Consider the following 25364-nt stretch of genomic DNA (forward strand, 5'->3'; position numbering starts at 1 on the left):
GACAGCAGCGGGACATGAAGCTGGGGTAAGGGACTGTCCCTCCAAATAAGGGACACTTGACAGCTATGTTCTAGCCTTCCTGAAACACAATCTTTGATCTTCCCAGCAAATTGTTAAAAGTACAGGTCTACACCTGGAGGTTACGAGAACAGAAGACTATGTCTTAAGACGGTCCTAACTTCTTTGCATTCTGCCAAAATTGCTTCCCCAGTCTCTGCAACACTCTTGGTCTACGTAGCACTGCTTTTCTATATCCATGCCTCACAGGAGAGCCAATTCATTAGCTGCAAGATTTTTAGCACTCCTTGGAGGGGCGGTTGTGTGTGTTGCAGTGCCATCACCATTCAGCATCCACACGCGAGGAGTCAGTCGGGAGCAGTCTGACTCCCTGCACTTTTCACACCTGTCATTTAAATCAACAGCAGAGATGCAAAAGGGAAAAACTCGCCTGACTCCGTGACGCTCCCTTGAGGAACAAGCGGGTTGTAATGACAGTATTCTCTGCAGCAGCTAGCATGATTTCTTTCTCCTCCTTCTGCAAAAGAAAATTTTATGTTTTTTAAAAAAAATATTTTTATTAAAATTTTACAAATTTTAGCATAATCAAAAATTCAAATTACATTTTACATTTTCAATTAACCCCCCCACCTCCCCCAACTTCTGTTTCTGGTTTATAGCATACCATATTTTTCGCTCTATAAGATGCACTTTTTTCCTCCTAAAGAGTAAGGGGAAATGTTTGTTTGTCTTATGGAGCGAATGCAGGCTGTGCAGCTGTCGCTGGAGCCAGAACAGCAAGAGGGAGAGCTGCGCAGCAATCCCTCTTGCTGTTCTGGCTTCAGGGATAGCCGCGCAAAGCCTCTTCAACAACATTTGATTCAGAATATTTTTTTCCTTGTTTTCCTCCTCTAAAAACTAGGTGCGTCTTATGGTCGGGTGCGTCTTATAGAGCGAAAAATACTGTGCTTATTTCTTCTGCTTATAATTTTATATGCCTTATGTACTAAAATTAAAATTGTACCTTGTCAATCTGTTGTTAATATTTTATCCTCATATTTATATTTTCTGTTTATGTTTGTCCATTGTAAGTGTATTACTCAAATCCTGCAAGTGAGTTCATTTCAATGCATTGTTTCTGTATATACATCATAAAAGGTTCCCAATCTTTTTTGAAGGCAATTGTTGTCCTTATCTTTCTCAGTTATTTTCACCATTTCAGCGTATTCCATCAACTTTTCTTGCCACTGTTCTTTCGTTGGTATTTCATCGCTTTTCCATTAAAATTTTTATTTCCCTTTACCTACTTTCCTCCCAGACCTCTGCCTTCTACATTGCAAGAAACAAAATGCAGTATGGCAAGCATTCGTTTTAGGATGCAGCAATGGTATGATGACATTTTGAACTTACGTGTCACCTGAACGGGGCGAACCAGATAAAGGGAACATCCTCCGTTTGGTGCCCTTTCCTCTGTTGAGCAAGGTGCAGGATCATGCTTATAACCCACAAGTTGCAGAGCTTATTGGAAAACACATCAAAAGTACTTGGTGAAGTTGGGTGAGCAACTTGCTCACAAGAATACTGAAGGCTAGAAATGCAGCTCTGCATTTATGTGTTCAACCAGACTTACAGACAGAAAAAATGGTTTCTAATAGCAAGGGACCACTTTTTCTCATTTCAACCAACTTGTTTGTTAAGACTGGCTTGAAGACGACCTTTTTCAGAGGCTCCCCATTTTGGAGATTAGATAAGTGCCAAGTGGCAGCACCCCATCTTTTGAACATCTCCCCAAAATGTACTTCTGGGACACCTACATGATCATTTTGGTTCAGTGCTGTATTTATTCAGTGCCAAAATTCCGCTTCTGTTGTCTAGCTCATAAGGTTACAAAGATAGCCTTGAAACTAGATGAGAAGTGTAGTGAGATCACTGGAGCCAACGAAAGAAGCTTAGCAGGATTTTTAATGGCCAGAGAGCAATGTTCCACTGTTCTGCATTGCTCTCTGCTCCCCACCCCCCAAAAAAATATGATTAGCAGAATCAGAATAAATTATGCAAGATAAGTAAATACATGTACATTTGCATGACTTAGGCAGGTTGCAGAATTCAGATTTCTTGGTGCAGAATTTAGATCATTCCTTAAGCATATAAATCGGCAAAGGTCTTCAGCCTATATTCACCACCTCAGACCTATGTCTTAACAGCTGTGCCAAACTGTGATGCAATGTGTGAATGACTAGAAAATCCCTGTGATAGTCTTTTGGATTCTGACTTTTGTGATTTGGCAATTGTTTTCTGGTAGGTCCAGTACTCAGTCTCTTGGCTTCCCCTGGTTTTCTGACTCTCCGCTATAATGATACAATATAGGCCTTGTCAGCGTCTCTGAATGAACCTTATGGCCCTGAAAATGAACAATACCTGCTCATGGTCAAAAGCTATTTCCATGTGTTTGATATGAAAGCGCATAAAAAGAATACAGCAGCATTTATTCAGCCGGGGTTTTCTTAGGTAGCAAGATTTATTTTTGCTTTTGTATGCACTGGCATTGCCTTAGTCAATAGGTACTTCTCAGAACAATCCTTCTTGATATTTACCTCCAGAGTTCAATATGCGCTGCTTATTACTTACACCATTTTCAAAAGTGTATATCATGCTGCATTTTATGAGGGAGAATATTGAAAACAAACTCAACTGTTGGAATTGGATGAATTGCATTATAGGGCTTCTGCCGGGGTTGAATTATTATGGTTTTTAATACATGTTCAAAAGGCTGGTATTTATTTTGTGTTGTCAGAGCTTTTCTAAAAATCAGAACTTTGGAAATCAGGGTGCCACGTGTAAAATGCTGGGATTAGACCTGTTTTCAAATGTCAACGTCAGCCATGAACGTCAGCTGCCTTGGCCAAGCTGCTCCCTCTCTTTCTGTTTTCCATAAATGATAGTGACCCACATCAGATTTTCAAGTGCCTTGCATAGCAGAAATCCCATATCCATTGAAATTAATAGTCAGATATTCCTATTTTAAAAATATGTTATCAAGCTGCTAAGAAGAAACATATTCTGCTGGGCTGCCCAAATAGCTCTCTCTCTCTCTCTCTCTCTTTTAAGTAGCCGCTAAAGCAAAGAGTTGTGCATATATTAATATTTTGCTCTTAACGGCATCATCTGGTGGTTAAGAAATACCCTTAAACTCCTCAACTGACTGACGGATGCCTTTGTCAAAGCATGGATGGTCACTTTATGCAGAATGATAATCTTCCTGCTGTACATAATGAGGTCAGCGAAGCAGTGAGCAAGGAAATGTATAATTCTGTAGCATGGGTCTATAAGCACAGCCCTGTCTAGGCTATTTAAGTTTAATGAGGCATCTACTGTGCTGCTGCATACTCTCGTTGAACAGTCTCAGCATGCATTTCAAAACTAAAATGTAGCTCATAATCCATGTCCCTACGCACGCTCCTTTGAGAGTCTGTGGCTGCCGTTCTCATAAGGCTGCATTCTTTTGCATGTCTTTGTGTGCTAATGGTCTTGGAATTAGTCATTTGCTCCATTGTCATTGTATATGAGGATCACAACGCTATTCTTTTTCTTCATTGTTCTTTGAGCGTCAGAACTGCTACGAAGTAGCGCATAGGCAACATGCATGCTCCCTAGGGAATGTATTCTCTGCAAAAGTAGCTAAAGCCATCCCCGCAATGATAGGTGTATCGTCAAGCACTCGGCCCTGTTTGTAAATCTTCTTCTTCTTCTGCGATCACTTGTAGCCGAGTAAGATTGTCTTCCATAAACACGGTTTTAACAATGAGTCTGTAAGTGACTGTGGAGGCCAATTCTGGATCCACACATCCTTCCACAGTGGGGACATTGGTTTCTGGGCAGGAACTGATCATGGTGTGAATTTGGCAAGCGTGCCTTCCTCCTAGCACGTTTCTCCCTTGTGTCCTGAGTTTGAGTGTACAGTGGTGCCCCGCAAGACGAATGCCTCGCAAGACAGAAAACCCGCAAGACGAAAGGGTTTTCCGTTTTGGAGGCGCTTCGCAAGACGAATTTCCCTATGGGCTTGCTTCGCAAGACGAAAATGACGGAAATTTTTGAGGTTTTTTTTCCCCTCCCCAACCCCTTTTTCTGAAGCGCTAAGCTGCTAATAGCTAAACCGCTAATCCCTTAAGTCTTAAAAAGCCGTTAATAGCCCTTAAACTGCCAATAGCGCTAATAGCGCTAATCCGCTAATGGGCTTGCTTCGCAAGACGAAAAAACCGCAAGACGAAAAGACTCGCGAAACGGATTCTTTTCGTCTTGCGAGGCACCACTGTATTCAAAGCCCATGACACCTTTCTTCAAGGCTGTTCTCCAACGGGAGCCCTCACAGGCAAGTGCTTCCCAGTTGTTGGTGTTTATACTACATTTTTTTTAGATTTGCCTTGAGACAGTCTTTAAACCTCTTTTGTTGACCACCAGCATTATGCTTTCCATTTTTAAGTTCGGAATAGAGTAGTTGTTTTGAAAGACGATCATCAGGCATTCGCACAACGTGACCAGTCCAACGAAGTTGATGTTGAAGAATCATTGCTTCGACACTGGTGATCTATGGGAGTGGTATGGCATCCCTGATGTCTCTCTGCCTAGATCCAATTGCTTTCTTGCCTCTGCCAGCTGCTTGGCTAACTCTGGAAAGTGCCACAAAGTGCTTTGTGCCCGTTGATTATCAAACTACAAAAGGAATGGCCAAGGTTTCGATTTTTAAATTATTTTGGTGTTAAGGCGTGTCCTCCCTAAAAGAGGGCACGTGTTGCGGTGAGACCTGGAGACTGACTTCTTGGTTGTGGGTGGGCATATTGCACAGCCATAACACCCGATTGGTTGGTCCCTCGTTGCTGGATTTAATCTGGCCAATGGGGAGCTGTCTAAACGGGCCAAGCGACCTATATATACCTACGCACGTGACCCAGAGCTTCCTCTTTCAGCTCGTTCATTGGAACACCCGCCCCCCTCTCCCTATATTTAGGGAATTTTGCGATTGACCTTGCTATGCCGTCATGCGTCGTCTGTCGTTGGGACAGGGGCACAGCAGGAATTTTCCCCACTTGACTGATTGGCTGTTGCCATTTTGGTTTTCACCTGCCGCGTAGCAAATCGTCACAACTTGTAAGGTTGCAGATAGGCACTGGTTCAGGTGATAGGGATGGGAGAACAGTCTCACCATCCCTATGTGAAGGGTATTCCATTAACGGAATCCAGGGACTCAATCTGGTTTGGTCAAGCCCCAAGAGGGAGTTGTGCCTGTGCCTGTGCCTGTGCCTGTGCCTGTGCCTGTGCCTGAGTCCAGGGGAGCATCTGGGGAGTAGACATCGACCGTTCCCAGGCTTTCCACCTACCTCAGGTGTTCACCCTTGGCTGACCTATGATAGAGCTCTGGGTCAGTGCTACCTGCAAGCATGCAGGGAGCTAGTCGAACCAGAGCCTATGCAACTATTCACTTGATGTAATCAATAAAGTTGTGGCCTAAATTCTGCCAAAAACCAAAACTAAAATTTGAATCAAATGTGTGTTTATTTAGGGGGGAGGTCTCTGGGTCTGAACATGCAAATAAAAGAATGGTGTTCAGTACAGTATTTGGTTTGTGTCTGCCATGCTCTATCATGGTTGTTTATATATCTACAGTGTGTGTGTGTGTGGCCAGATTGGTGGCTTCTGCCTGTGGTATCTCAGCCATTGGAGCAGAGCTGATAATGCAGAATCTTGGAATGTGACAAAATCATCATCTTAGTACTTGCGACAGGAGTCTGAGAAAAGTAGGGTACCAGAAGCTGCTGATTGCTGGAGCGACAGTGCATTTCCCATAATGCTTGGTTCTGCCCTTAGCATTGTGAAGACATGGGGGGGGGGAGAGAGCCCTGGGGAGTCAGAATTCCCAAAGTGTTCTCCTGCCCTTTTTGTGCTCCACAAAAAAACTATAAAAATGATTTACAAGAAAGAGGGACTAAACCTATCCCCAAGGAATCACACAAGCACTCACTCTGGGGAGGACGGGGATCAAAGGATAGGGCTCAGAAATGGGAAGGGGGAGAGTATGAAAATGACTGCTGGTACACACACACACAAGCGCATAGAACTCTTTGTATGTGTTGCCCCATAGCCACTCTCAGCTTTCTTTTCCTGTTGCGCAACTGTTTTCAGTGGCTGCTACACTGAGCCTCAACAGTGAGAGGACAGTGGAATACCATTAAAAAAGAAGGGGGGGAGAAAATCAATAAAATACATTGGATAGGAGTATTCCCCAGATAAGCAGTTAGGTGGCATTTTTTGAATTAATGCCAGAGGCACTAAAGCACATTTCTTTCTCTACCTTTAATGTGCTTCAACGCCACCTTCCCCAACCTGTGACTGCAGATGTATTGGACTACAACTTCCATTAGCTCCAGGCAGCACAGTCAACAGCAAGAGATCATAGAATCATAGAATTGTGGAGTTGGAAAGGGACCCTGAAGACTCCCTCTTCCACCCCCTGCAATGGAGCTGTCCCATACGGGGATCAAACCTAAAACCATGGCATTATCAGCACAATGATGGGAGTTGAAGTCCATTGGCAGTGAAAGAGCACCAGGTTGGGGCTGGCTTCTTAATTCTTCTCCTTCTCCTTCTCCTTCTCCTTCTCCTTCTCCTTCTCCTTCTCCTTCTCCTCCTCCTCCTCCTCCTCCTCCTTCTCCTTCTCCTTCTCCTTCTCCTTCTTCAACGTACCACCCTTCACCCAAGGATCACAGGGCAGTTTACAGTACAGTGGTACCACTAGCCCAGAAATATTACCTCGGGTTAAGAACTTTGCTTCAGGATGAGAACAGAAATCGTGCAAGCCATGGCGCAGTGGCAGCAGGAGGCCCCATTAGCCAAAGTGGTGCTTCAGGTTAAGAACAGTTTCAGTTAAGAACAGACCTCCAGAATGAATTGATTCTTAACCTGAGGTAAAGGGACCCCTGACCATTAGGTCCAATCATGACCGACTCTGGGGTTGCGGCGCTCATCTCGCTTTATTGGCTGAGGGAGCCGGCGTACAGCTTCTGGGTCATGTGGCCAGCATGACTAAGCCGCTTCTGGCCGTTTACCTTCCCGCTGGAGTGGTACCTATTTATCTACTTGCACTTTGATGTGCTTTCGAACTGCTAGGTTGGCAGGAGCAGGGACCGAGCAACGGGAGCTCACTCCGTCACGGGGATTCGAACCGCCAACCTTCTGATCAACAAGCCCTTGGCTATGTGGTTTAACCCACAGCGCCACCTGCGTCCCTAACCTGAGGTACCACTGTCTACCACTGTATAAAAATATGTATTGGAAGATATAGTTCCCCCTTACACTGACCGAGTTGTAAGGTATGAGAAACATACTGGCATATGTGGTGTGGATGTCACAAGTTCTGGAAGCAGGTTACATTTGAGATTGGCATTATTGCTGGCAAACAGGCCTCCTTGGACCCTAAGCTATGTCTCTTAGCCATTTGGCCTTACTGACCTTAACTTCTCAACAGGGAATTCTATATCCTTTGGTTGCTGCTCATCTCATCTAGTGATCTCTCATGGATGGAAAGATGCGTCTTGTTCTCCTGTGGCTCGATGGTTTAAAGAAGTCGTGTTCATTGCCATTTCTGGAAAAATGACTCATAAAATACACACTGCCAGGGATGATGCAGACCCCTCCAACTTTGCTTGTTCTTGGGGGACATTTGTGACTTATATGACCAATCTTTCTCCTGGTTGGCTCAGGCCTTTCAAATATGAGTTTATTTGGCAACGTCCGTGAATATTTGGTATGTTTGGTAGAAATATGAACCTTGCATTCCACTGTGGAATATATTTTATGCCACTCATTTTCTTTTAAGTTTTCTATGTTGTTGTTGATGATGATGAAGTTCATGGTTATGTTATCTGGTAATTTTATTCTTCCTGTTTTATTGGCTGTTTTCAAATCAGTAGAGTGAACCTACGGAATTAGCAGCTAGCCGCAGTCAGGCCTTTGAAACGTCCTTCGCTATTAGCGCCGCTGACTTCTAAGGAAAGGGCTTGTTCTGTGATGTTCGTATTTGAACAATCTGTATGTGGTCTTTTATGTGCATAAACACACACACACAGATACGTAGCATAATAACCAACAATACAATACACTCACATCCTCTATAAGGCCTGGAGGTGTTGTTATGCTCTCACCCTGGTTGAGGAGAGCAGGGCATGGCACTTCCCAGTAAATTAACCCACATTTTCTAATGTCGCATATTTCTGTTGTTTGTGTTTCTGTGAAAAATTGCCCCCTAAATTGTTGGGGGGGGGGTGTTGCCCACTACTGCCTATCACAAGTTCTGTTTTCCTGTACAATTACTGTCCAGCAAAACATTTTAAATGTCATTACTTGAAATGCTTGGGAGAAAAGAGCATGGCATACACAAGTATGATTTCTCTTTTTCGCCACCCCCCCTCTAACCTTACCTTGCAGCCTGTATTATTACTGCATGCAGGTTATCATTAAGGGGCCGGAGTCGTGGGGTTGGGGGAAGAAAACCCCTCTGTCATTAAATACTGATTTGGGTGTTGTGCTCCCTATTTGATGGTGTAACGCACTTCGTAATAACAGGTTATTTTCTCCGAGAGATTGCGGATTTATTTGGTACTTTTCTTGCGTTTATGGGGAAGGGGCTGACGTGTAGCTGAAGCAAGCCCAAGCTAGGTGTCCTTAGCACCTCACAACTGGAGGGGGGGGGAGTGGAAGGTGGCGGCGAGAGAGAGAGAGAGAGAGACAAAAGGTTTTCAGCCTTTCCATTTATCACCAAGGCATTAAAGTCTGTGGAGAAAAGTAAAGGGAGAAAAATTGCTTTTCAAGATAATACACACTTCATAGAGACGCAGTTTCTCAACTCCACGTAATTGTGAGGCTGCCCATCCCCTGCAAATAGCAGGAACAATTTTTTTTAAAGGGAGGAAGAAATAGGAGGTGCAGGGGGGCCAGAGAGAGAAATATCTCATTTTCAAAGAGAATCAATAAGACAGTGTTGTACACAGAGGTCCTTGCTGCATTGTTATTAACAATTCCTGCCTTTCTATTCTCTCCCCCCCCCCTTTTCCACCTTTGTGTTAGAATATTTTCTAATGGGAAGCAATGCTCTTTGAGTCCTGCTGAATTTTAATGACGGAGACGTTGGTGGTTTGTTGCATGTGTGCCTTGCCCGGCGTCCGCTCTCAGCAGCCCCTGCCTTCGATAAATTGTTTTCTAATCTTTCTTTCCTAGATGGAAATCCTGTATGAATGTGGAAGCCATTAGCAGAGTAATTGCTGTCTGTTACCATGACAACCAGCCGCTGCAGTCACCTGCCCGAAGTCTTACCAGACTGCACCAGCTCGGCTGCTCCGGTGGTGAAGACGGTGGAGGACTGTAGCAGCCTCGCGAATGGGCAACCGCAGTATGTCATGCAAGTTTCGGCCAAGGACGGGCAGCTGCTGTCATCAGTAGTACGGACGCTTGCCACACAGAGGTACCAAGCCAAGGAAACATCGGATTGCTTGCTAAGCGGGGGAAGAAAGTGCCGGGAAGGGGAGGGGGTTTGCGATTCCAAGACCCGAACCTCCCTAAGTGCACTTGGGGGCTTTCATCTCCGAAGTCACAGGTCCGTTTCAGGGTCAGGCAGATGGGAAGCCGCACGTTCAATTCTTCTGTATTGTTCTAGCCATGCTTTCCGATTGATGCGCACGGCATTGCTCACTTTAAAGAGAGCGAAAGCTCGGCTCCTCTCCGAGTTCGTAATGTGTTGCAACTTTGTCGCGATCCCCGGCGATTCGACTCGTTCCGCTTCGCGCAAGGAAGGGGGGTGCGGGGACCGTTGGGGGAGGCAGGTGGCAAAGGGATGGAGAGGCCATTAATCCTCCTGAGGCGAAAGAGAAAAGTTCATGAGTGACATTCTGCTGACTTGAGCATGGTGCTCGCAGCTTCCCAGTGAGGGCTGTCGTTTCACGTTTGCATGTGTGTGAGAGAGATTGAGAGGAGAACTCATATCTAGCCTATCGCGTTCTGTGCGGAGTATTGTGGACTATAATCTTTTATACTTCTAGACCACGTTTTGTGTAGCTGGGCAGCTGGGCAAACTTGATATTCAACACGATGCCCACTGTCTAGGTACAGAATTTGCTGGTCTTTTTCATGTCCATGGATTGGAGTGGGTCTTGGGGCTGGTATTATATGAGATTTTTTTCACCGCTGGCAGGCAGCAGTTTGATATGGTGTAAGTAAGCAGTGGTCGTGTTATATATATTTTTTTAAGTCCATTTAGAAGAATGTCTAATGGCTTGGTATGTCTATGCGTAGGCAATCAGTTAATGCGTGTAGAATATAGTATTTAGGAAAATAGTTATATTTTGTAAGGGGACACACACATGTTGTTCAACCAAGGTGGATTTTTTCAAAAAAAATCCCCTGTCATGCCCTTAATTATAGCTTTTCTTTTCAGAAGGGTAGACTGGAAGCTCCTAGAGTGAGCTGATATCTTTCTAGAAAGTTTTGTGTATGAAGAGCTGTGCTTCAATTACATTTTTAAATTGATAGATTTGCCTTCCAATAAACCAGGCAGAGGGCCTCCTCGGTAGTGGCACCCACCCTGTAGAATGCCCTCCCACCAGATACCAAGGAAATAAGCAACTATCTGACTTTTAAAAGATATCTGACGGCAGCTCTGTTTAGGGAAGTTTTTAATGTTTGATGTCTTATTGTGTTTTTAATATTCTGTTGGGAGCCACCCAGAGTGGCTGGGGAAACCCAGCCAGATTGACAGGGTATAAGTAATAAATTATTATTATTATTATTATTATTATTATTATTATTATTATTATTATTATTATTATCATCATTATTATTATTATATACTTTTTTATAGCAGTGTAGACAAAGGATGTGGGTGGCACTGTGGGTTAAACCACAGAGCCTAGGACTTGCCAATCAGAAGGTCGGCGGTTCGAATCCCCGTGACGGGGTGAGCTCCCGTTGCTCGGTCCCTGCTCCTGCCAACCTAGCAGTTCAAAAGCACGTCAAAGTGCAAGTAGATAAATAGGAACTGCTCTGGCAGGAAGGTAAACGGCATTTCCGTGTGCTGCTCTGGTTCGCCAGAAGCGGCTTAGTCATGCTGGCCACATGGCCCGGAAGCTGTATGCCGGCTCCCTCAGCTTATAAAGCGAGATGAGCGCCACAACCCCAGAGTCACCCACGACTGGACCTAATGGTCTGGGGTCCCTTTACCTTTATAGCAGTGTAAGTGTGCTTTTAAAAAAAAAAGTGCAATTAGTTAGTTAGTTAGTTAGTTATCCATCCATCCATCCATCCTATTTGTATCCTGCTTTTTCTCCAATGAGGTCAAAGCAGGATACATGAAATTTGTTTAATCCTTGCAATATCTACCCTGCAGGGTTAGTGAGAGGTGATGCTGGGCACAAAGGCTACCCTGAAAGATGGATGACTGTGAGGGAATTTGAGCCTCCAAACCTACTACATCAGCCTTCCCCAACTTTGGTCCACCCAACTGTTTTGCACTACAGTCACAATAATAGCTGACCATTGGCCATGCTGGTTTGAGGCTGATGAGAATGGTGGTCTAAAATGCCACACTGTTGGGAGAAGCTACACTACGGTATACTGCCTCGAAATGGAAATACTTAAACTAAGCAGAAGAGGATCATATTGCTAAGCTATTTTTAATTGGTGTAAGTCTGAATTAGGAATAAGACAGGTGAGCAAATGGTAATGTTTAAGAAAGAGAACAATGTATGAAAATATGCACAGGCACTCTCCTTTTCTTGGCTTGGCAAAAGTTGGATCAGGCCTTCCTTGGTTCTGATGAAGGAGTCTCCTTTCTTGTAACCGGAAGCCATGAGTTTGAGTTCTGCCTTCCGGAACACGAGAAAACAAGCTTGCTCCCTCCTCCATGTGACAGCCCTTGAGATATTTGAAGATGGCTATCATATCTCCTCTCAGTCTCCTCTTTTCCAGGCTAAACATACCCAACTCCTTCAACCTTTCTTGTTGTGTTAAAGAGACTGCTTCCTTGGTTCTGATGGAAAGGAGAGAAAAAGTTGTGTGTCATCAGCATGGCTCCAAAACTCTGGTGAGCTCTCCCAGAGGTTTCATGTTTACCTATGTTAAATAGCATGGGACAAGATGGAGACCTGAGGGACACCATATTTAAACCACCACAGGATTGAATGGCAGGCACACACCCCAGCACCACCTTCTGAACTTTCCCCTCTAAGAAGGACAATATTCAATGTAAAACAGTGCCCTCAAGTCCCATCCGAGACAGTCCAAAAGGATGCCATGGTTGTTGGTCTCCAAAGCCACTGAGAGGTCCAGTTCACAATGCAGATCTCCCACCAAGGTAACCAAAGCAGTCTTATTTTTACAACCAGGCCTAAAACCAGATTGAAATGGATCTAGGTAATCTGTTTCATCCAGGAACCCTGATGCTGAGATGCCACCACATGCTCTTAACACCTTGCTGAGGAGGGGGAGATTGGAGACTGGTTTAGAATCAATCACAGGCTTAACCAGTGCTATTTTTCTAGAAAAAGAGGTGTCAGAACTCACCGTGAGCACCTCCCTCATTCTCTTAGAAAAGCAATGGCGCTCACCTGAGAGGTGCTGGAACTGAATTCCTGTGAGTTCCCCCTAAAAGAAGCCCTGGGCCTAACTCAGCTTAAAGCTGCTTGATAGGCAGGGTTGGCCTGAGATGTTTTGCTGCCTGAGGCAAAAGACAATATGGTGCCCCTTCTGCATTGCATGTACAAAAGCTTACAGGGCTAAATCTTTCTTCAGCATTGGCAAAGGTATGATGTCGTTCACAGGAGTTAAGTTTAGCAGGGGCAAATATATACCTGTGTCCTTCAACAGAGGGGAACTGCCGGGGGGCGGAGCTCAGGCCAGGTGACAGCCACTGCTTCCTCATCCACATTGTCATCATCATCATTTATTATTTATACCCTGCCCATCTGGGCGGCTCCCAACAGAAGAAGAAGAAGAAGAAGAAGAAGAAGGAGGAGGAGGAGGAGGAGGAGAAAGCGATAGAACATCAAACATTAAAAACTTCCCTAAAGAGGGCTGCCTTCAGATGTCTTCTAAAAATCAGATAGTTGGTTATTTCCTTGACATCTGATGGGAAGGTGTTCCACAGGGCTGGCACCACTACTGAGAAGGCCCTCTGCCTGGTTCCCTGTAAACTCACTTCTCACAGGGAGGGAACTGCCCAAAGACCCTCGGAGCTGGACCTCAGTGTCCAGGCTGAATGATGGGGGTGGAGACGCTCCTTCAGGTATATAGGGCTACCTGAGGTTGATTCCTGCATTGCAGGGGGTTAAACCTTGTGGTCCCATCCAACTCTACAATTCTAGAATTCCACCCCCCTCAGCTTAAGGAAAGGTCCAGCCACATTGATTCATTCATCTCTTCTAAGATAATCCACTTTCCTTTTATAGTTGTTGGTTTTTTAACAATCCTTTCCTCAATCCTTATTCATGAAAGAGTCTGGGAAGCCTAAGGAGCATGAAAAACAGGCAAGCACATACAGAGATATAAAGAATCAAAGTGGAGGCAGATGAGCTGGTGGTCTTCCACAAGTGGGGAGCTTGCAGTCGCTTTGCTCCTTGACAGTCCTTGCTGCTGCCACACCACATCAAGCCAAGGTTTGTCTAAACCTAGGCTGATGGTTTAGCTCTCTCTACGGCAGGGGTCAGCAACTATTTTCAGCCATGGACCGGTCCACCGTCCCTCAGACCATGTGGGGGGCCAGACTGTATTTTGAAGGGGGGGGTGAACGAATTCCTATGCCCCACAAATAACCCAGAGATGCATTTTAAATAAAAGGACACGTTGTTGTTTAGTCGTTTAGTCGTGTCCGACTCTTCATGACTCCATGGACCAGAGCACGCCAGGCACTCCTGTCTTCCACGGCCTCCCGCAGTTTGGTTAAACTCATGCTGGTAGCTTCAAGAACACTGTCCAACCATCTCGTCCTCTGTCGTCCCCTTCTCCTTGTGCCCTCCATCTTTCCCAACATCAGGGTCTTTTCCAGGGAGTCTTCTCTTCTCATGAGGTGGCCAAAGTATTGGAGCCTCAGCTTCAGGATCTGTCCTTTCAGTGAGCACTCAGGGCTGATTTCCTTAAGAATCCTCAGGGCTGATTTCCTTAAGAATGGATAGGTTTGATCTTCTTGCAGTCCATGGGACTCTCAAGAGTCTCCTCCAGCACCATAATTCAAAAGCATCAATTCTTCGGCAGTCAGCCTTCTTTATGGTCCAGCTCTCACTTCCATACATCACTACTGGGAAAACCATAGCTTTAACTATATGGACCTTTGTTGGCAAGGTGATTTCTCTGCTTTTTGCTTTTTAAGATGCTGTCAAAAGGACACATTATACTCATGTAAAAACATGCTGATTCCCTGACCATCTGCAGGCTGGATTTAGAAGGCGATTGGGCCGCATCCGGCCTCCGGGCCTTAGATTGCCTACCCCTGCTCTATGGGCTAACCGTGAGCTGTAACCATGGTTTATGACTCTTGGTTTATGACTCATGATTACCATGAGGGATTGAAACCGTGAGCCCAAGTTTGGATGTCACAATAAGCCAAACCTTGGCTTAGCTTGGTAAAGGTAAAGGACTCCTGGACTGTTAAGTCTAGTCAAAAGCGACTATGGGGTTGCAGCACTCATCTCGCATTCAGGCCAAGGGAACCAGCGTTTGTCCAAAGACAGCTTTCTGGGTCATGTGGTCAGCATGTGTAAACCACTTTTGGTGCAATGGAACACCGTGACGGAAACCAAAATGCTCAGAAACACCGTTTACCTTCCCGCCGCAGAAGTACCTATTTATCTATTTGCACTGGCATGCTTTCGAACTGTTAGGTTGGCAGGAGCTGGAATAAAGCAACGGGAGCTCACCCCATCATGGGGATTCAAACCACTGACCTTCTGATTGGCAAGGACCAACAAAGAGCAAAATGACTGTGGCTGGAACTCACCATCTTTGTGCTGAGCTAAATGTGCCAGGCCATTGCGAGCCTCTGAGATTCACCAATGATAGCTCTTCCTTAGAAGGGCAGGATGCCTCTCCTCAACAAAGCAAGCCTCTCCTACTCCTTAAAGGTGAAGGGACCCCTGACCATTAGGTCCAGTCGTGGCCGACTCTGGGGTTGCGGCGCTCATCTCACTTCATTGGCCAAGGGAGCCGGCGTACAGCTTCCGGATCATGTCCTGGTCTGGGGAACCAGAGCAGCACACGGAAATGCCGTTTACCTTCCCACCGGAGCGGTACCTATTTATCTACTTACATTTTGATGTGCTTTCGAATTGCTAGGTTGGCAGGAGCAGGGACCGAGCAACGGGAGCTCACCCCGTCGCGGGGATTCAAACTGCCGACGTTCTGATCGGCAAGTCCTAGGCTCTGTGGTTTAACCCACAGCGCCACCCACCTCCCCCTCCTACTCCTTGCTTGCCACCAAACAAGAACAAGAGACAGCGCACCTGATCTTGGCAAAGCCAAATCCAGCCAGCATAAAAGAAAACTGGAAGTACAGATTGAACCTTTCGATGAACTTGGGAGAAGAGAGTAGCAAAGACAGGAACTGGTTCTACCTGGAAGAGGAGAAGTGATAGCTATGACATAAGGAAGAGAAGACAGCAGAAAGGAAGTTAGGGATCGATACCTGCTAGGGATCATATGTTAGCCAGCAAAATTCTATCAGGAAATAGAATTGCTATCTCCACAGAAAGTAGACTTGCTAAAGAGGACAAGAGAGCTTGTATTTCCATCTAGATCTGATAGCTGCAGAGGCTGTATCTAGAGCATGCATCATAAAAACCTTGTACAGTGGTGGCTCGCAAGACGAAAAGAATCCGTTCCGCGAGTCTCTTCGTCTAGCAGTTTTTTCGTCTTGCGAAGCAAGCCCATTAGCGGATTAGCGCTATTAGCGGTTTAGCGGCTATTAGCGGCTATTAAAGGCTTAAGGGATTAGCGGATTAGCTGCTAAAAGGCTATTAGCAGCTTAGTGCCTTAGAAAAAGGGGGTGGGGAGCGGAAAAAAAACCCCCAGGAATCGCAAGACATTTTCGTCTTGTGAAGCAAGCCCATAGAGAAATTCGTCCTGCAAAGCACCTCCAAAACGGAAAACCCTTTCGTCTAGCGGGTTTTCCGTCTTGTGAGGCATTCGTCTTGCGGGGCACCACTGTACTTGACAAATGACGCATAGGTAATGTCAGAGAGTGAATGTTTAATCCCGTCTTTAAGGGGCACCACCTAAGGTTTCCCTTGGAAGAGGAAATACAGTTTTGGCCATGTTTGTTGCAATTTTGAGTTACCGTATTTTTTGCTCTATAAGACGCACCAGACCACAAGATGCACCTAGTTTTGGAGGAGGAAAACAAGAAAAAAAAATATTCTGAATCTCAGAAGCCAGGACAGCAAGAGGGATCTGGGATAGCTGTGCAGCCTGCATTCGCTCCATAAGACGCACACACATTTCCCCTTACTTTTTAGGAGGGGAAAAGTGAGTCTTAGAGCAAAAAATACGGCAATTCTTCTTGAGCATACACCAAGTGCAATCACCAGAATGAATACAGGAATGGAGAACAGATTGAAAACGCGAAGCCTGTTCAGCCTGGCCAAAAGGAGTTGTAGAGTGCATATAACTGCACACTATGAATCCACAAGAGAGACTGAGAAAGACCATGGGTATAAAAACTAATGGCTATACATCGTCCATTAAAAATTAAAACCTGGGAGCACAATATGGTTTCCAAGGAAAAGAGGCGAAAAATTCTTAAACAGACTGCAAAATAATCATCTGAGCAGAGAACCTCACTGATCTCAAAGAACATTAACAAAGGATTTTCTTTTTTAAAATATTCATGTTTTGTGTACAGTAATGGCTAGGAAGTGTTCTTTTACCACCCAAGACTTTAGTATACCCTGCCATTTTTACAGCATGCAGCAGTTTGCACAGTAATGCTCTGCTACTGCTATAGAGGGGAGAGCAGGCTGTGTATATATTGTTCAGTCGGTGGGTGGTAGACACAAAGGTCCCAAAGCCTTTAGTGCATTTATAGCCTAACTGTGCTAGTGAGAAAACAAACCTAGGTTGGTGTGTCCCAATGAACATAATTTGGGAAAGTCACTGGCCTGGTTCAAATGTAACAGTATCCACAAACTCCCTTCTCTCTTAAGCATTAAAGCAGCACTTCAGGAGTGTGTTGAACTACAGCTTAAAGTCCAAAACAAAAGAAATTACAACTTGAGCCCTGGCTAAAAACAAACCATAAAAAGGTAAAGGTAAAGGGACCCCTGAGTGTTAAGTCCAGTCACGGACAACTCTGGGGTTGCGGCGCTTATCTCGCATTACTGACCAAGGGAGCCAGCGTACAGCTTCCAAGTCATGTGGCTAGCATGACTAAGCCGCTTCTGGCGAACCAGAGCAGCGCATGGAAACGCCATTTATCTTCCCGCCGGAGCGGTATCTATTTATCTACTTGCACTTTGATGTGCTTTCAAACTGCTAGGTGGGCAGGAGCAGGGACCAAGCTACGGGAGCTCACCCCGTCGCGGGGATTTGAACCGCTGACCTTCTGATTAGCAACCCCTAGGCTCTGTAGTTTAGACCACAGCGCCACCTGCGTCCCTTAAAAACAAACCATAGTGTTGTGGTTTGGTCAAAATAAAGAAACTGTGGTTTTAACTAATGTGGTTTTGTATTAGAATCATAGAATTGTAGAGTTGGAAGGGAGCCCAAAGGTCATCTAGGCCACAGCAGGAATCTCCGCTAAAGCATCCATGACAGATGGCCATCCAACCTCTGCTTAAAAACCTCCAAGGAGGGAAAGTCCACAACATCCCGAGGGAGACTGTTCCACTGCCAAACCCCTCTTGCTGTCAGAAAGTTCCTCCTAATGTTTAGTCGTAATCTCCTTTCTTGCAACTGGAAGCCATGGGTCTGAGTTCTGCTTTCCGGAGCAGGAGAAAACAAGCTTGCTCCCTCCTCCATGTGACAGCCCTTGAGATATTTGAAAATGGCTATCATATCCCCTTTCAGCCTCCTCTTTTCCAGGCTAAACGTACCCAACTCCTTCAACCTTTCCTGCTGCATTAAGGCACAAGAGAAAAGAAAAGGACACAATACCAGTTGTGCCAGCAACTAGTGTAAATAGAGTTCTCTTCCTCAGCCTGGACACTGAGGTCCAGCTCCGGGGGCCTTCTGGCAGTTCCCTCACTGCGAGAAGTAAAGCTACAGGGAACCAGGGAGAAGGCCTTCTCAGTAGTGGCACCCGCCCTGTGGAATGCCCTCCCATCTGATGTCAATGAGATAAAACAACTATCTGACTTTTAGAAGACACCTGAAGGCAACCCTGTTTAGGGAAGTTTTTAATGTTTTATCGTGTTTTTAATATTCTATTGGGAGCTGCTGGAGAGTAGCTGGGGAAACCCAGCCAGATGGGTGGGGTATAAATAATAAATTGTTATTGTTGTTGTTGTTGTTACCTGGCTGAATTGCAGTGTACATTGCAGCACAGAAACTGGAAACAAAACACTGGGGGGAACTATATTATGGAACCAAAGATGTTACACCTCTCTAGATAGTTTGTGTCTCAGAATTTGCTCTGCAGTTGGTTGTTCTCCATATTTGCGGGTGAGAAAAAATGTCACCCCAGGTCAGGTTAGCTAGTAGAGATGGAGGAGATACCGTACTTTTCCATCTATTAGATGCCCCTGTGTATAAGACACCCCCCCACCACTATTTTGGGGGACTCAATTTTAAGAAAATGAGGGGAGATGGCCCAACGTTGTTGAGCCTCTCCCCCCATGCAGCTGCGGGCAGGAAACCCTCCCTAGATCATTTCCTGTGGGCAGGTAGCGAGTGTTTCCCTTGGGCAGCAGCATCAAAGAAAGTTGTGCTCCAGCCAGTCAGCTGGCCGGTTGGCCGTAGGGCACCTTCCCCCATGCCGCTGTATGCTGTAAACGATCCAGGGAGTGCTTCCCGCGCGCAATGGCATCGGGGGAAGCTGCACACCACTAACCAGCGCCCCCAGATCGCTCCCTGTGTGCAACAACATCTCCCCCACCCCATGCCACTATCCGTGTATTGGACGACCCCAGTTTTTTGACATAATTGTTGTGTCAAGAAACCTCAACCAATACACGGCAAAATACAGCACACCTCCTTATGTGGGCTGGGATGTGACTGAGTCCTCTCGAGGAGCGAAGCTACCTTGTATACAGTGGTACCTCAGGTTACATACGCTTCAGAGCCAGTGTGGTGTAGTGGTTAAGAGTGGTAGTCTCGTAATCTGGGGAACCGGGTTCGCTTCCCCGCTCCTCCACATGCAGCTGCTGGGTGACCTTGGGCCAGTCACACTTCTTTGAAGTCTCTCAGCCCCACTCACCTCACAGAGTGTTTGTTGTGGGGGAGGAAGGGAAAGGAGAATGTTAGCCGCTTTGAGACTCCTTAAAGGGAGTGAAAGGCGGGATATCAAATCCAAACTCTTCTTCTTCTTCTTCTTCTTCTTCTTCAGGTTACATACGCTTCAGGTTACAGACTCCGCTAACCCAGAAATAGTGCTTCAGGTTAAGAACTTTGCTTCAGGATGAGAACAGAAATCGGCAGCAGCAGCAGGAGGCCCCGTTAGCTAAAGTGGTGCTTCAGGTTAAGAACAGTTTCAGGTTAAGAATGGACCTCCAGAACGAATTAAGTACTTAACCCGAGGTACCACTGTACTATTGTATGGTGCGTTTACTGTGGGAAGGCTTGCTATTGTGTGGCAATGAGCTGGCGTGGCAATGGGGTTGGGCCAGATAATCATCCCGTTTCCTCCCCTCCGTGACTCCGATACTAACCCACGACCCCTCTTCCTTGTCTTCTAGCCCTTTCAATGACCGACCAATGTGTAGGATTTGCCACGAAGGCAGCAGTCAAGAAGACTTGCTCTCTCCCTGTGAATGTACGGGAACCCTGGGGACTATACATCGCAGCTGCCTGGAGCACTGGCTGTCGTCTTCAAATACCACTTACTGTGAACTCTGCCACTTCAGGTTTGCAGTAGAGCGCAAACCAAGGCCGCTGGTCGAGGTCAGTAAACGGGGCATGTCCTCCCAAGCTTTGCTTTAATGATGTCTGTTTTTACACCAGGATCACAACAGATTTGCAGCTTCGATGAAGCAAAAGAAAAGCTATACATTTGGGGTGTTTTTAGAAGCGGGGGGCGGGGGCGGGGAATGAAGGGCAACAAGAGGGCAACCGTAATTAAAACCTTCATTTTTCAGCAAAGAACATGGGTGAGAACAATAGGACAAGTGGTTTGGCTCCTTTGTAGGACTCTGCATACTTTAAGGGAGAATATTTACAGCATGCATTTTGTTCTTTGCTTTAACAGAGACCTCTTGGGGATGGGGAATAGATATACAGAACACTATTTTTTTTAAAAACACATTACTCCGGATTGTAAAATGTAGATCAAGGATTAATGTTTTCAAAAGTCACCCCATGGACGGATTTTTTGTATTGCCACTTTATAGTTTTAACGCTGGTTTGTTTATTGGCCAAACATTAGTCACATCAGCCAATTTTTCTTCCTCTGGTTACTTACGGTCTGAGACTTGCAGGTTGTGGATACAATTATTTTAAATAAATTGGACTGCACATAAAATTTCAATCTGCTCTCTGGGCTGCAGCCTCTTCCTTTCTTTTGAAATATGATATTATTACAGGTCACGTCTTTCCTTTAGGAATTTGAAAACGGAGCCGTGATGATGAGAATTCAGAGTCAGCTATACAATGAATTATAGAAAGTTGGTTGAGAAAATGACAACATAAAAATAACTTAATCACAGTGGGGGCAGCATAATTCTGATCACACAAAGCTGCATGGGTGCTTGTCTACAACAGTGGAGCCTTGCTTCATAGGAAGCTGTTTGGCCCATCTAGCTCTGGCGGTTCCCTCACTTGCAAGAAGTAAGGTTAGAGGGAGAACCAGGGCCTTCTCAGTAGTGGCGCCTGCCCTGTGGAACGCCCTCCCATCAGATGTCAAGGAAATAAACAACTATCTGACTTTTAGAAGACATCTGAAGGCAGCCTTGTTTAGGGAAGTTTTCAATGTTTGATTTTTTTATTGTGTTTTTAATACAGTGGTGCCCCGTAAGACGAATGCCTCGGAAGACGAAAAACTCGCAAGACGAAAGAGTTTTCCGTTTTCTGAGCTGCTTCACAAGATGGATTTCCCTATGGGCTTGCTTCGCAAGACGAAACGTCTTGCGCCTTTTTTAAAAAAAACTGCCAATGCATTCCTATGGGAAACCGTCAATACACATTGGTGCTTCGCAAGACGAAAAAACTCATAGAACGAAAAAACTTGCAGAACGAATTAATTTTGTCTTGCGGGGCACCACTGTATTCTGTTGGGAGCTGCCCAGAGTGGCTGGGGAAACCCAACCAGATGGGTGGGGTATCAACAATAAATATTATTATTATTTTTATTATTATTATTATTATTATTATTATCATCATCATCATCATCATCTTGTCTGCACTGATAGGCAGATGTCTTTCTCCGCCCTTCCTGTGGATGACAGGGGTTTAAGTTGGGATCTTCTACGTGCAAAACTCTGCCATTAACCTACTACCCTTTCCATTTGAAATGTAAATGCCGACCGCAACAAATTGGTAATACAACAAAAGAATTCCCTACGCATGTGCAGCACAGCTTAGCAGCCCCTGACAGTCCAGAATGTGCTTCCCTTCGGATTTTGTAATGCAAGGGTAAATGGCAGTTGAAGGAGAGTATTCTTTCGGTCAGGGAGCAGGAAATCAAGCTGCCTTCTTCTGTTCAGTCTCCAACTGATGGCTTGAGCCACGCTGTCATCTTTTTGTCACCATATTCTTCCCGGCAAGGAGGAGGCCTAGTAATCCAGTAGCCCTTTAACCTCTAGCCAAAGGGTACTTCCATTCAAGGACTGCAGTCTGAAGGTCACTGGCAATTTGATCCAAGTCTTCTTTCTGGCAGTTACGAGTTTCATGGTTAGTTTGATTTGACAAAGACTTGCGGTACCCTAAAGTTATTGTGGCGCGAGCTTTAGATTTCAGTTAAGCAGCTAAGTTTGGATAACAAGACAGTGGCATCTTGAACAGGCGTCTTAAACAGCAGAAGCCCAAAATCAACATTTTTGATTATCAGTAAATGCAACTTTTGCAGGGGGGCGGGCCAGACTGTAAGTCTACTAAGATAAAGAAATCGTCACAAGATAGCACTGAGTAAATAAATAGATTTTAGGGCCCAATTTATTGCAATTTCACCTTTGGGATTGAAAATGTTCTTTGCACAAATGGAATGTGACATTTCTTGAGAGTTAATAGTGACTGGGGAAGTTGAAATTGAACGTTAACCCTTCCAGAGCTGGAGAAGCTTTGCTTTTTAACATCCTATGGAGAAATGAACATTCCCTCTGGCCAAAGGAAAAAAGCAGACGAAATCAAGAAGCAATAAATACATTTGTGTTCGTTTGCTCAAGGAGCTTCCGGCAGCCAATGGGAAGCCAGCCAGCGTCGCGGAAGGCGATCCCCGCTCTGCTCCGTGCCGGTTTAGCACGGTGCACGGGAGCCACCCTAGTGGGCGGCCGGGGTCCATGGGCCAGTTATACGACCCCCATGAGCCGCTTGTGGCCCATGGGCCTTAGGTTGCTGACCCCCACTCCAGACCCTCACCCCAAGCCTGTAGCTTCAATGTTTTTACCAGTATTCCTTCCAGAGTAAACTCCCCCCCCCACTAGTGTAAAAACTAAGGAGTCAGCATGGCTGCCCAAAAGTATCTTCATGGATGGTAGCCCTGCACTGCTGAGTTCTATTATACTTTATACGACTGATGAAATTAGAGAGTAGACACGTTTCCGTTGGGTACAACTTTCAATGAGCTGTTGGACAAGATGACTTCTGTGACATGCTTAATCCTCCAGTCTCTTGTAGCTTTTTTTGTTTTGCTTTGCAGAGAACATGGATTTGTGCCAGAATCAGCCTTGACTTTACATTAGCCTTATGCCTCATTCATTGCGCAAAGCAGGTGGGCTTGAAGGCTTCAGTTTACAGCAGGGCTCAGCAGGGGGCCGGTCCACTGTCCCTCAGACCTTGTGGGGGGCCAGACTATATTTTTTTGGGGGGTAAACAAATTCCTATGCCCCACAAATAACCCAGATATGCATTTTAAATAAAAGGACACATTCTACTCATGTAAAAACACCCTGATTCCTGGACTGTCCGTGGGCCAGATTTAGAAGGCGATTGTGCCGGATCTGGCCCCAGGCCTTAGTTTGCCTACCCATGGTTTACAACTTCCTTTCCATTTTTATCTTACCACAACGTACTTGTGCTCCATTTTTTCAGAGTAAACCTAGAGCATAGCTTTTTAAACAAAGGCCAGTCATTATAGGTCCTCTCTTATTATTTCACAGTCTAGCCTAAGATCTTTTCCTGTGTGGAACAATAATCTTAGAGCGGAGTTTACGAGGTCAGCTGCATACTTTATAATTGTGAGGAAATGGAACCAGGAAAATGAAAATTCAGATGCCAGGCTTTGCATGATGTTTTGATCTTCCTTTTGATAAGAGGCATCTTTTTCTTTTCTTTTTTGGCCCTAGTGGGAGAGATTAGATTTTTCTCATTTCTTTTTCCTGTTAAAAGACCACAGTGCTATAGATAAGAATTGTATGAGCAATATAAAAGAGGCTTGTTTCCTGCAGGCGGCAGAAGTTTTAACCAAATAGCAGAGATTCTGTTCTCACAAAATCAGGCATAAAAATGTAGGGGAAGTGATACAGTGAATAGGCATTATGAAGGCGGACCAGTTTATATTTTACTGCGAAAACAAAAAAACACATTTGCAATGTGCATCGCTGACGGTGCATGCCTTATCTACTGCTGTGAAATGCTGCAAAGGAAGTTGCAGTTCAGTAGCCAAAATATAGCACAGCACTCCCCACTTTTTAATAATATTTTATTCTGATGTATCAGACCCATGTAGAATTTTAACTCTCTTCTTTCCCCCCAGCTGGACCCAAGAAAGCACTGATTGGCTTCAGAAGCAACCACTAAACTATGGTCTAGCATCATGTGCATGAGACTGGGATGAGCCTCAGATGCACACATGCTCTCTCCTTCTTGTTGGACTTTTATGCATGGCAATTGCCTGCTTCCATTCCTGTTTTGAGGCGTATCATGGTTTGCCTTTTCTCCCAACCAGCGAAGTGTGGTTTGTGCTACTGCCAGGGACTGGATAGAGGAGGAATGGTGTAGACTGCCTCCGCCTCCTCAACCTTCCAGAGAAGAGGAAGACAGTATAGATTTATAGCAGTGGTTTGCGGGAGGTCAATGCTCAGAGGTAGATGAGGGGCAAAGTTGGGAAATAATGTGTAATGGTTCTAGGGGTTGCTCGTGCGTAAGTTGCCACCACTCCTGGCTAGGTTACCTGGTTGAACCCTTTCTGTCTGGACAGCCTCAAGTTTCGTGGCTGCCTCAGTCACTGGCAGAATCCGTCAGTGGGCGTTTCTTGAACCTTTTGCAGCATAAAAGCTGTTTGATGCCCAGTCTCCTCCTACTCTCCCTTCGCGGAAGTCTTCTGCGCAGGGAGGGTGTGGGCAGTGGAGTACCCGTACTCTCTCCGCTGGTCTCTGGCGAGGAATCCTGGAGCCACCTCTCCGATTCCCCCATCTGCCCCCCTCTCCACTGGTGTTACGCTGATTTCCTTCCCCAGCGGATGGGCTGCCTCTCTCCCTACTGGGACCCTCTCCAGCATCCCTCTGGAGCCTTCTCTCCGCCTCCAGCTCCGATGGCAGTTCCCTGACATAATGGGAGAGGAGGAGGAGGCAGAGCCAGAGGGGCAGCTGGCGAACACATTATTACTAGAAAGCATTCCAGATCCCTCTTCTCCCAGAACCTGGCAAGCATTGAAAGTAGGAGAGCAAATGGCCTTAAGTGGCCACCGTAAGGTGTGGGATGCTGTTGACCAGGCATAGGCAAACTCGGCCCTCTAGATGTTTTGGGACTACAACTCCCATCATCCCTGACCATTGGTCCTGTTAGCTAGGGATGATGGGAGTTGTAGTCTCAAAACATCTGGAGGACCAAGTTTGCCTATGCCTGCTGTTGGCGGTTGAGGAGAGAAGGGGGTGGAGATTACTCGGAGCAACGCCATTACTCCAAGAGGCTGCATGTCTAAGCCTCTCTCTGTGAATATTGAATACAAGACATTGGTAAGAGCCGTTCTTGTCTATCTATTCCTGGCAGCCTACCATGGGAGGCGGATAGGATTCCCTGTCGCCTGACAGCTA

The 25364-nt window shown here is 45.6% G+C and overlaps 1 protein-coding gene across 2 annotated transcripts in view; it reads left to right on the top strand.

Annotated features, from left to right (window-relative positions):
* The window catches only part of MARCHF3 (membrane associated ring-CH-type finger 3), a 184593-nt gene that overhangs the window by 119709 nt on the left and 39520 nt on the right, over positions 1-25364 (top strand). For both annotated transcript variants that reach the window (XM_083404367.1, XM_083404368.1), the window contains 2 exons: positions 9265-9508; positions 19917-20121. In XM_083404367.1, coding sequence (XP_083260493.1) covers positions 9321-9508; positions 19917-20121 — 393 coding nt within the window. In that variant the 5' untranslated portion in view covers positions 9265-9320. The remainder of the gene's footprint in view (positions 1-9264; positions 9509-19916; positions 20122-25364) is intronic.

This window comes from Podarcis tiliguerta (assembly GCF_965153285.1).
Source record: "Podarcis tiliguerta genome assembly, chromosome: 11".
Classification (NCBI taxonomy): Eukaryota; Metazoa; Chordata; class Lepidosauria; order Squamata; family Lacertidae; genus Podarcis; species Podarcis tiliguerta.